Raw genomic sequence first — 11,596 nt, forward strand, 5'->3', positions numbered from 1 at the left:
ATCTAATTATAAGAGATGTAGTGTCGCAAGGAAAAAAAAATAAACATATAATGAATTCAAATAAGTGAAATACTTTAATCCCAAATGGATTATACAAAAATAATCTTACAAATTGACGTGATTTTATGTGATTCGTCAGATTGTAAAGTTATTTTTATTATAAAGTAGATTTATCTGATTACACGAAACTACGTTAATTTGTAAAATTATTTTTATGTAATTTCTTTATAGCTATGGCAGTCGGCCTTTTCAAATAAATTGATCGAGTAAGAGCCATGTTCGGCCAAGGTGGGATCCGGTAAAGAAGCCTCTTGATGGTCCAATTAGTGGAATCTTTGAGTGCAATTTGAGGTTGCATTTAAAAATGGATCAATGCAGTAAATTATCATTGATGAAGATCTCCATATTTTTTCCCTCCAGATCCTTGGTTTGGATATCGGTAGCTTGTAATTAGCACAGTTGTATGATGCGCGTGATATTTTGATAGCCGAAAAGTAATAGATCAAGCATACTCCGATCTAGAAAGAAAAAGAATGAAAAAACAAGGAGAAGATAAAAAAGGTATAAACAAATTAGGATTAAGCAAGGATAGAACTAGAGAGGAGCCATACATAACTTCTCCCTCCCCTCCACATATATATATATATATATATATATATATATATATATATATATATAAAACTAGAAAGGAGAATTTGTATGGCTTTTAGAGAGAGAAGTTTTAGACAGAGGGGTTGTTAGGGACCATATGGAACTTTATCTTAATACATGAATACTAGGCTGCGCTTGGATGTTAAACTGAATTCTTTATGAATAGTAGTGAGTTGAGATGTTGAAGTGAGTTGTGTGGAGTCTACCTAAAATGAATTTAAATGTGTTTAGATATTAAGATAAGTTTAGATATATTTATGAGAAGTTGAAAATAGTTGTGAATCCTGCATATATAGAAGTGTTGAATTGAAAAAAGTTGTGAGTCTCACATGTAAATATGTTTTGAGTTGAGATGAGTTTAATAATTTGAAAATTGAGTGTTTGAATTTTAGACTCAATTTAAAATTAGATTGAACTGAGTTAATCTCAGTTAAGTCTATATACCGAACGGGCCTATGTGTTTAAAGAAAGTTACCAAATCGGGACTCACAAATATGGGCAGCTCAACGTAAAAACAGAATGCATGACCCTTACCAAATTGGATTGGATCTTGAAATGAAATTGTTGATGGCAAATTTTAAGTCGGCATAATGGTGGTTGAATGGCCCGAGGATAGTGGCAATGGAGGAATCGTGTAATCATCAATTAATTTAGAAAAATAAGCCAATATAGATGAGATGGAGAAGAAGAAGATCCTAGCTAGGAATGATTATTGGTAGAAATGTGGAACCCCTTCTTATTTCTACGTCTTTTTTTATATACTGAGTTTCCCTTTTGCTTGTGATGATTGTCTTTTCTATTATTGGCTTGTGTGTCATATCTCTTTGAATCGTGGCATTGATAAAGCAAGATCGAGCCTCGATTGTAGGCTGTCAGGTCATGACTTTGTTTGCTGCTTTAGTCTTTAGCATATATTGTCTAACATATGAGGCTCAGTTTAATCTCATCCTCTATAGTTACCTCCCGATTCTTATAGTCGACTAGGCTTTACGAATCTCAATAACATTGCCCCATCGAGGAATTCATCCTCACATAGGAGATCACTTAGTAATGTCATCTTTTCTAGAAGCTTACCCTTGAATGGATTTAGCGTTGTGGCCATGGGCGCCTTGTCAAGGAGCTTGTCCTTGACTGTTGACTTGCCAAGAACCCCCGCATTTGAAGAGAGACTTAGGTGCGATTTGAATAGTGAGTTTAAATAAAAGTTAAAAGTTGAATAAAATATTATTAGAATATTATTTTTTAATATTATTATTGTTTTGAAATTTGAAAAAATTGAATTGTTTAATATATTTTATGTGAAAATTTTAAAAAAATTGTAATGATAAGATGATAAGATGAAATACATTTTATATCCAAACCTAGTCTTAGCAATTAATCATCAAGTCATATTGCATGAAGAGCTCATGATGCATCCTCAAACAGAGGCAACAAATTTCACATCTACTAAGGAGTACTTTATCCTCAAATGGAGACTAATTAGTAACGTCGGTGCCATATAAAAAAGCTTGTATATAGGAAGACTTGGCAATATTTATACCCTGGCAAGGAGCTTGTTCACAAGGAGTTGGAGATTTTCACACTTTGTTGAGGAGCTTGTCCTCAAGCAAAACTTAGAAATCTTCACATCTAGCTGAGTAGCAAAGCCATCAAAATTAAGGAGATTTGGTAATTCACGTACGCGCGTCTTGCGTTGGAGCTTGGGTAGCTAGCTAGGACGTTGGCACCTTGGAGTTCAAAATAGACGCGCAAACGTACATGCATGGGCATGCAAATTGGTAACACTCACCAAACTGCTTATCTTTTTAATACAGTACTCTTGACACACTCTAAAAAATGGCTGCACGTACGACGTTATAACCAAAGCACATGAGCTTATAATTTATAACGAGTAATAAAAGAGCACGTGTCACATTCATCCCTTCCCCTTAATCTGCATGATGATGCTACATGTCGATCATTACGTACCCCTCCAAATGCTTGTGGTCATGCCTTTCATTCATGTGTTTGCTCAGTAGTACTTTCGGCAACTCAAATTAAAATATATTACGCAACTAATTACTACATGTTGTTGTTCGGCTAAGAGGCCGACGCTGTTGGGGGCCGGACTGGGGATCACTCGAGGAGTTTTGATCATATATATATGACCATGTCCCGGCCACCACCCCATTTCATTCCCATCTCCACTTGCTAAATTGGCAAGTGCGTTGTCCACCATGCAGCCGTAAAGAGGATATTAATACAAGTAGACTCATATAAAAATTTTATATGAAGCTCAACCAAGCCATTTTCTTTTATCTCTTCTTCTTTCGTCTTTGTTTTTACTTAGTTATTTGAAATATAAGCTAGAGATCTTGTATTTCGCGTTGTAAAGGTTAAATCTTTCTGAGGATAATATATAAATCCCCCTCAACTACTCAAAATTTGCAATGGACTGTGTTGATCAATATCATTGATAAGCTTTTTCTCCTAAACTTTTTTCTCAATCGAATACTCTATGCTATTAATCTTATGATTATTTACAAGAAAAGTGAAAAATTTTCAACTACATTTTATGATTATTTATTTTTTCCAAATCTGATGTGGCAAGCATGTCAGACTTGACGTGCCTTGCCAATAACGTGTGGTATGGTATGCGTGTATTAGGGATTTTCAATGTACTAGGTTACTTAGCATAATAGCATGATGGTGTAACCCCAATATCTCTTTACTTGGCGAAATATTTGTCGCTTGCTAACATGGGCGTAAGCACACTACCGAATCACGTTTAATTTATATGTCAATTCTCTTTCATGGAGGCCTTTGATAATGAAAGAGAATTGACACATAAATTAAAGTGATATACACCATAGTTCTTGCGCTCAGCAAAAAAAAAAAAAAAAATAGAGGTATACACAATAATTCTTACATCAGAAACTAAATTCTTGTGGAAGTTATAAGAAATTACAGCAAATCAACAAAAGCTTGCCTATGAGTATTGCTTCTAGGAAATCAAAACTGCATGGCTGAATGAAAACCTCAGGTACTAATTTCATGTGGCAGCTGCTTCAAAACTGCTATGCTCTGATTGATGCTTTTAATTATTACTTGTTTGGTCTTTGGAAGCTTCTGTCACTGCTGTAGTAGCAGGTCCTACCAATGGCATATCGACAGCTGGTTTTATTACTGTCTCAAAAAGTATATTATATAAAATGGTGAAAAGTACAAGACCAATAGCTGAATATGCTAGATAAGAATCTGAAAATTCTTCTTCATCAGTCATTTGCTCTTTAGTAAATTTCACATCTGAAGCTGCAACAAGTCGAGAAAAGTAAGTATGTATGTTCCCATAACATTCTAAACACAAATATCTAATTCCAATCCTAGACCATAAGGAATTGAAAATCAAGCATTTCGTTTTGGCAGCATTTTTTATTGACAGCAAATTCAGAAGGTGTAATTCCTCAGCTAGGAGTTTAAGATAACTTGCCCAGAATGGACGGCTTGGTGGAAAAGCTCAAATTCTGTCCGGCTTAATTATCTTTGATTGAAACAGACTTGGCTGATTTTTGAAGAAGTCTAAGACTGCAGGATAGTATAATTAAAAGATGTGGAATTTCCAGGCAGGCTAATTCAGGCAAGTAACCAATGAATTGAACAAGTCAGAAACATGGCAGCTGATATTTGAGACAAATTAACATGCAGCTAAATTCATGAAATCAAGTCATTTGTCAATATCTGTACGTTTGCGCACCCAAATGACTTGTATTGGCAATCTCTGACTTTTAAAGAACTGATAAATATCCTTTTTTTAATGGGCAAAGAACTGATAACGATGTTAATCTGTAGGTCTTAGGGCTTTCAACTAAGCCTCCATAAAACAGAGAAAGGGATTTCATTTTCATCACACACATATCATCAAAGTCGAATCGTTTTTGGTGGAAGAACGCGGAGATGAGAAAAATAATAACAGTACTGAGAAATTCAGAGGGACAGTAACATATTATCAGCATGATCTACAGGTAGGTAGCATAGAAGAATAAATTATGAGTTTTTTTATTTTTCTCTCAAACTTAAGTTGTGATTGGAAACAATAAAGGAGTGCGAGAGCCTCTATATATAGTACCCCTTATCTTTGGAAGGGTGATTTTTTTCTCGGAGAAGGATTGAAGCTGCTGGTCAAGCTCTTGGAGGGCTTCTCTAGCCTTATCTGGGTCTACCTCAAACTGGTGTGAATCTTTCTCCACTGCACGAACGATATAGGATGAAAAAGAAGATGGGTGTGCTCTTCCTTTCTTAAACGCAACATCATCACCATATGTCAAGGATTGAGAGATGAATGCATTAATGGGCTTGTTGGGGAGAGATACTGGTGGAGGTGACAATGGTGGCTTGTTGAGAAATGAGAGAATTCGCAGAGAAAGCATTTGAATGTTGGAAATGCAACCACAGCCACTTAAACAACACTTGGAAAGATAAAACCTGCACAGAGGGATGAACACTCAGGTCCTTGTCTTGTCCGTTTGTAGGAGTGGTGTTCGCTTTCCCAGCTTATCTATTACCAAAGCCTGGGAAATGCTAACCTGAGGGCTTTTTTTAATATTTTGCAATTTATTTACAAACAAGATTTGAACTTATCATGTGACTATTATTGTATAGATCTTTCCGTTTTAAGTTAAATGAATAATGTTGATTTGGGATAAAAGAATTTGGATTTATATTGAGAAATTTAAAATCTTGTTTGGATATTGATTTATTTTGATTAAGAAAAACACTATTTGAAAGCCATATTTTAATTTACTGATATGTCAAGACTTGATTTGTTAGAAAAATCTAAAATTAAAATCTTTAACAAATCAAATATTGCCATATCGATAAAAGAGTGTGCGAAAAGGTAGAAGAAATCGTTACCGGTTGAAAATAGATTCTATAAACACCAAAGTGCTATTGGCCATGCTTAGAAAATGGAAACATGCATATATCCTCTTGTGATGCATAGGGAAGAAACAATGAACGCACCCATCAAGACAAACACTAAAATGTAACATTGGCCATGCTTAGAAAATAAATGTATTAGCCTTAACCTAAATCATTCAAAATCATTCTCCATCAACACCTTAATTATGTTGGTGGATTGCTCTTAAAGATGAAAAATGACTCTGACTTATTTGGTAAGAAGTTAAGAAGACTTGCATGGATGGAGCATTTCCGAGTACATAAATTCGTTAAATGGGTCGTTTCCAATTTTATAATTTAATTACCTTCATCATTCTAATTTATTGGGGCTTTAGGCACTGTTTACATTTAGATATGATTTTATCTCATTTCATCATTATAATTTTTTTAAATTTTTATATAAAATATAATAAACAATTTAATTTTTTCAAATATTAAAACAATAATAATATTAAAAAATAATATTTTAATAATATTTTATTTAACTCATTTTACTATTCAAATAAGCAGTTAATTGTTCTATAGAAAATGCTAAAAAAATAAAGAATACACGTGGATCAATATCTAAACTAACATTCATGAAAGAAGGAAATATTATTTTCTATTTTAAATCATGTTAATTTCCATCACATCAAATAACGTGACCCGTTTTAAATAGATCGCTTCAACTAGAATAATTGAGAATAATAAATTTCAAAATAAAGACTTAAATATATATAAAAATTAGATAATTATAATGAGTGGTACTACTCTACTCTAGTTTGAGTACTACCTCTCTAATGACTGTTAAGTTAAATTGATTTTTTAATTTATATTTTTTTATTATTTTAAAATAATTTTAAAAAATATAAAAAAATATAAATACATTAATAATTATTACTTTAATTATTAAATAAAAAATTAAAATACATGAAGTGTTAAAATGATGGGATAAATTAAATGGACAAAATAATATTTTTTAATTATAATTGCAATTGCACATTTTATTTGTTAATAATAATTAATGAAGACAAATAAATTTATAATATAATAAATTTTTTAAAAATATTTACAAATGAATAATACCAATAATATTTTATTTAAAATTACGGAACCGAAAGCTATTTCAGCAATTTTTCTTTTTCTTTTGATCGGAGTCAGAGTATTTCAACAAAATTAGACCCACAATTCAATCAACAATCTCTGTTTTCCTTCTCGACCCAGAGACAGAAAAAAAGAAAGAAAAAGCCCGTAGTACACAGAGAGATGAAGAAATCGGGAGGCGCGGAGAAGAAAAGGGCGCGACGATCTTCAGGAGCCATCCAAAACGGCGCCAGGGATCCCAACGTTGATACTCCTCCCAGGGTTTGCTCTCTCTTTCTCTCTCTCTCTGTGATCTAGGGTTTCATATTTGTATTAACTAGGCGATTTTTTTTCTGACAATTTCATTTTTTTTTTTAGTGTTGCATATCCGGTAAATATAAATGTATCTGAAAATGTAAATGTTCAAAGAAATGTGACGTCTTGATTTCTGTAATACTCACATTGGTTTGCTCCGTTAAGGTAGGATAGAAAATCGAATAAACAAGTTTGAATGTGACTCTATATTATTATTGGGGGCCTGACTTCTGATAATCCTATACACCCCATTGAGCCTTATATAATTATGGAGCCGGGATCTTTACGATTATTGTTTGTTGCGGTTCAAAGTTTTTGAATCAAGGAAACCCTCACATGTATTGCATTATAGTGGGCTTAGGTAAGATTTCTAAGGATGCCAGCACACCTTATGCTAATTGGTTCCCATGTGTTGTGTTTTAGGCCTAGTTTGGATATTCTCAGGTATACCTCACGATTATTCATTATTTTATTATTATTTTCACCTATTTTTTACTATTATTCATTACTATTCAATATTCTATCATTACTTTTTCACTACTATTCACATAATACTTGAGAATACCTCACTACCCAAACGCAACCTTAGCATCTAATCTAGTTTGTTTGCAAGGACTTTTTGATGGTGCATCATTGATCTCTATGTGGTTTATTCTGGCAATTCTTATTAGGGAGGACATGCTCTGCTGACCAAATTTTACTGCGGATAATATTTTGTAGACTTGCATGTTTTTCCCCGTTTTGTTCTGATGGTCTTGTTATTATTCTTCTTTTCAGAAACAACCTGCTAAGCAGGATGTTTTTCAGTTGTTTGCTGAGAAGGTGAGAGACCATAAGGACTTGGTGTCTAGGTGGGCTGTTTTACAGGAGACTCGTGTGGAGTACTTCAGAGGGAAGGATTTTTCTAGCTTCTTGAGAAATCATCCAGAGCTCAAAGATATTCTAGAATCGGATAAGAACCTAGAGACTGATGATATTGCTAATGCTCTTTTACGAAAGAATCTTTTAGTGCGTTGTGATCGTGTCGTGAAAACTGTTCGTCCTGGGAAGAAAAAGTTGTCTACTTGGCCAGCTCATTTGGAGATTTTCCCAGTATGTAGTTCTGATATCAAATGTTTCAAATTTTCATTGAATCGATTGTTTTACAGTTGGATGTTCTATTTTTTAATTATGCCTCATGCATCACAGCTAGCCTCTTGCTTTAGATATTGTTGATTTAAAATCCTTATCTTCATGATACTATGAAGGCAAGACTATTTTTGGCCTGGTTAGTTGACTTCTTAGAGCTCAAACCTGTTTTGAACGTTTGTGCATCAAGGCTGAGTAGTTCTAATAAGTCTCCTCCTTTGAGATAACATAAAGTGAGTAGTTGGGAGTTCAGTATATGGGGGGGGCCTGTCTTATGTTCTTTATGAAGTGACATGACCATTTTGTTTTTGCACTATCTAAATAATCTTTGTAGTTTTTTTAAGATAGGATATCTTGTGTAAGTTTTCATGTGCAAGTTGGACATTTGATGAATGTTGGGGATGAGAAGGGGGATATAACTTGAGAAGACTATCCAGAGTATATTGGAAAGTATACCTTTCAAGTGATATCGATTCAGTTTGAAGAGCATCCCATCATCAGATTGGTCTATTTTGCTTTATATACTGAGTTAGGAGCATATTTGTTTCCGTAAGCACTTCTTAGTTCTTGAATCTATTTTGCAGGAGCAAGTATTTTCTGAAAATGATGCCTTTTTTGCGTGGACATTTGTGAAACGGCGGCCGCTTTGGCAAACTCTTCTATCATTTTTCTGGCCTGTGTTGACTCTTGCAATTTGCTTGTTTCCTGTGTATCCCCATCGGTGCAAGCTACTAATACTCTACTCTTGCGCAGGAGTCTTGCTACTTATCCTATCGCTGCTTTTGTGTAAGTTCTACTACGCTTAATCGTATGAGACTCTTCCCCTTTATCTCGTGTCACTACTAGAACCTTGTTGAAGTGTTATGATCAATGCTTCAAGAAATATAAATTGGGATGTAGGGAGTTATGTTTTGTTAAATGCTGACTTTATTACTGACCTTATTATGTTGGTAAACTTTAACCTCTTCTGACCTTCGCAAGTTCGTTGACTTGAATTAAAGGTGCTTTATGTGCAAGTAGCTGTCCCGAAAGAATGTTTTCTACGGTACAGTGATGATGTAAGGAGGTTTGCATGGGTTTATGGGTCATGTGGTTGTAAGTTTTTTGTTTGTGAGGAGGCATTTGGCATTTCTCTTTGCATCATCGTCCTTTATGCCGAATGGTTGACCTTTTTCCTATCATGTTGTGGGTCTATTTTTCCCTTCTCTCCCTCTCTCTATAAGGAGATAAATTTCTTTTCCTTGATCGGTGAATTTGTTTACTGTTTATCCACAAACGGTGCAGTCACCCTGAGTACCTGGATGTGCCTTTTGCACAGTTTAATAAAGGTTTATTACTTAGGGAAAAAAAAACGAGTGCACTCACCTGGTTACAGGCTTTTTGAGTTATGTAATATAACTGCCAATATATCTAATGGGGGTTATGTCATAGGAACACCTTTTCCCTTAAAAGGTGTCTTGAAATCCTGGAAGGCATTTTAAGTATTATTTGTATCATTACTTATAAAAAAAAAAAGTATTATTTGTATCATTGTTACGAGTGTATTTCAAGCTATGTTATGTTGTTTTGTTTCCTAGGTTTTTCTCCTTTTTGCTCGACTCCTGGTTGTTTTGCCGTTTTACTTCTCGCTATGCCATTATATGTACTCTGGAGCCTAAATATTTATTGCATTTTTCTGCTGAATTTCATTGGGAGTTCTTTTTTAATTTGCAGTGAGAGCTACTATATTTGGTACTCTATATATTGTTCTTGGAAAACGTGTTTGGTTCTTCCCTAACATCCTTGCCGAGGAAGCAACATTGAGGGAGTTATTCCGTTTCTGGCCCAAGAAAGATGAGGAGGAGCAACCCAAATGGACAACGAGGCTTTTCTATGCAATAGTAGCTGTCCTTGTCATATTGGTGCTGCGGCACCATGCTCCTGATGAGGCTGCTAGAGCAAGGTTATTTCTGAATATAAAAAACCTAAGATATAGAAGGAAAGCTACTCTCCCCTTCCTTGCATGGATCTGAAATATCAATTCAACTAATCCTGCAGGTATCAAAAGCGGGTCTCCAACATAATTGATGATGTTCTCGAGTGGTCTCCAAGATTAGCCCTCTCCGTAATGATGGAGAAGCAGCAAACTGTCACTAACGCCACAGAACCAAACAGCAGTTTCCCGGATGCCAACCAAAGTCCAGAGGAAACAGCTCAATCCGAAAGCGTAGGCGAAGAAACTGTCTCAGACCAAAACGAGGCAGAAGTTTTTGAGAACCTAGAGGATGTTGGTGAACATAAACATGACGATCTTATATGAATAGAACGTGCAGTTCTTAGTGAAGCACCGTCTTCTTTTGTTCTTCCCTTTTGGGTTTTATTTTATGATTTAGAGTGTAAACCTTGTATCAAACAATCACAATAAAGCAGTTTATTTCAAGTCACAGATTTTTAATATTATTATATAGATTTGTTGAAATGATGTTTGCATAATGCATTGGATAAATTACTCTTAAGGTCATGTTCGTCATTCTTAATCAAAATGTTCCTTCCCGGCTATCGTCAATGACTATTTGCATGTTAATATCAGTAGAATTGTCATGCATCTTCATTGAAGGTGTAGGCATTATTCGTAGAGACGGAGTAATAAATTGGGGTTTATCAGGACCAATATTGCGAGCTGTCGAAATACAACAGGATCTTCGTAAATTTGATCATTATGAGTGTTACGACGAATTGGATTGGGAAGTCTAATGACATATCTGGTATTGGTCATAATTTACAAGAACATTATGTAGTCTTAATAAGAGGAGGAAGGGTTAAGGATTTATTCGGTGTGAGATATCACATTGTTCGAGGAACCCTAGATACTGTTGGAGTAAAGGACCGTCAACAAAGGTGTTCTAGTGCGTTGTAGATTCTTATCCAAGACTTATTTCATTTGATGATGCCATGTGAATAACTAGAAACGTGTGAAGTGTATGACTAACCTAATAACAAAAATTTCGTAAGGGAACAGGAGCAGGCTACCATGAGACCAAAGATCTTCTTTCCAAAGAGAGAGAGCCCCCTAAGTCGAGCCTCTCACATGTGAAGTTTGTATAAAGCTGCAGGCCCGTTCCGGTGATGCGGGTTTCTATAAATCTCCTTTTGGATCTTCGTCCTTAATTCCATACGGGGTTCTATTCTCAATATCTGGCGTCATGTGCTTGGAATCAAATTGTGTATCCGCATGGGGGATTGTGTCTTAAGAAGAGTCCTATCCTCTGTTATTGAACAATGTAAATCCCCCAGAACCCGAACTTGTTGGTAGAACAGAAAGACAAACACCAGTAATTGAATGATTGGCCTCGACAAACACCAGTAATTGAATGATTGGCCTCAGGTACTAACTTCTTTGCAATATTTGTTTGATGACTAGCTCATTGTTTCATCAATCCTTTGCCTTGATTTTTATTTCAGAATTTCTTGGGTTTACTCAGAATTTTCATCATTCCTAACATAATATGAAGCATAAACACCCAAC

The 11,596-nt window shown here is 34.9% G+C and overlaps 2 protein-coding genes across 2 annotated transcripts; one reads left to right on the plus strand and one right to left on the minus strand.

Annotated features, from left to right (window-relative positions):
* Positions 1 to 3,555: 3,555 nt before the first annotated feature.
* LOC121238073 lies at positions 3,556 to 5,158 on the minus strand. The gene is made up of 2 exons (XM_041134930.1): positions 4,757 to 5,158; positions 3,556 to 3,942 (listed from the first exon to the last, which is right to left on the minus strand). The coding sequence occupies exons 1-2, from the start codon at positions 5,055 to 5,057 to the stop codon at positions 3,728 to 3,730; spliced, it is 516 nt and encodes a 171-aa protein (XP_040990864.1). The 5' UTR covers positions 5,058 to 5,158; the 3' UTR covers positions 3,556 to 3,727.
* A 1,563-nt stretch (positions 5,159 to 6,721) lies between these two features.
* LOC121239651 lies at positions 6,722 to 10,510 on the plus strand. Its single transcript, XM_041136925.1, has 5 exons — positions 6,722 to 6,930; positions 7,741 to 8,055; positions 8,676 to 8,877; positions 9,805 to 10,033; positions 10,129 to 10,510. Exons 1-5 carry the CDS (start codon positions 6,832 to 6,834, stop codon positions 10,388 to 10,390), a joined length of 1,107 nt encoding a protein of 368 aa, XP_040992859.1. The 5' UTR covers positions 6,722 to 6,831; the 3' UTR covers positions 10,391 to 10,510.
* Positions 10,511 to 11,596: the final 1,086 nt, after the last annotated feature.

This window comes from Juglans microcarpa x Juglans regia, chromosome 7D (assembly GCF_004785595.1).
Source record: "Juglans microcarpa x Juglans regia isolate MS1-56 chromosome 7D, Jm3101_v1.0, whole genome shotgun sequence".
Lineage (NCBI taxonomy): Eukaryota > Viridiplantae > Streptophyta > Magnoliopsida > Fagales > Juglandaceae > Juglans > Juglans microcarpa x Juglans regia.

Coding starts and splice junctions, on each gene's coding strand:
- LOC121238073 (XM_041134930.1), bottom strand. CDS start 5,057: ATGCTTTCTCTGCGAATTCTCTCATTTCTCAACAAGCCACCATTGTCA. Junction 3,943..4,756: donor CACCCTTCCAAAGATAAGGG/GTACTATATATA, acceptor GACTTGTTGCAG/CTTCAGATGTGAAATTTACT.
- LOC121239651 (XM_041136925.1), top strand. CDS start 6,832: ATGAAGAAATCGGGAGGCGCGGAGAAGAAAAGGGCGCGACGATCTTCA. Junction 6,931..7,740: donor ACGTTGATACTCCTCCCAGG/GTTTGCTCTCTC, acceptor TCTTCTTTTCAG/AAACAACCTGCTAAGCAGGA. Junction 8,056..8,675: donor CTCATTTGGAGATTTTCCCA/GTATGTAGTTCT, acceptor TCTATTTTGCAG/GAGCAAGTATTTTCTGAAAA.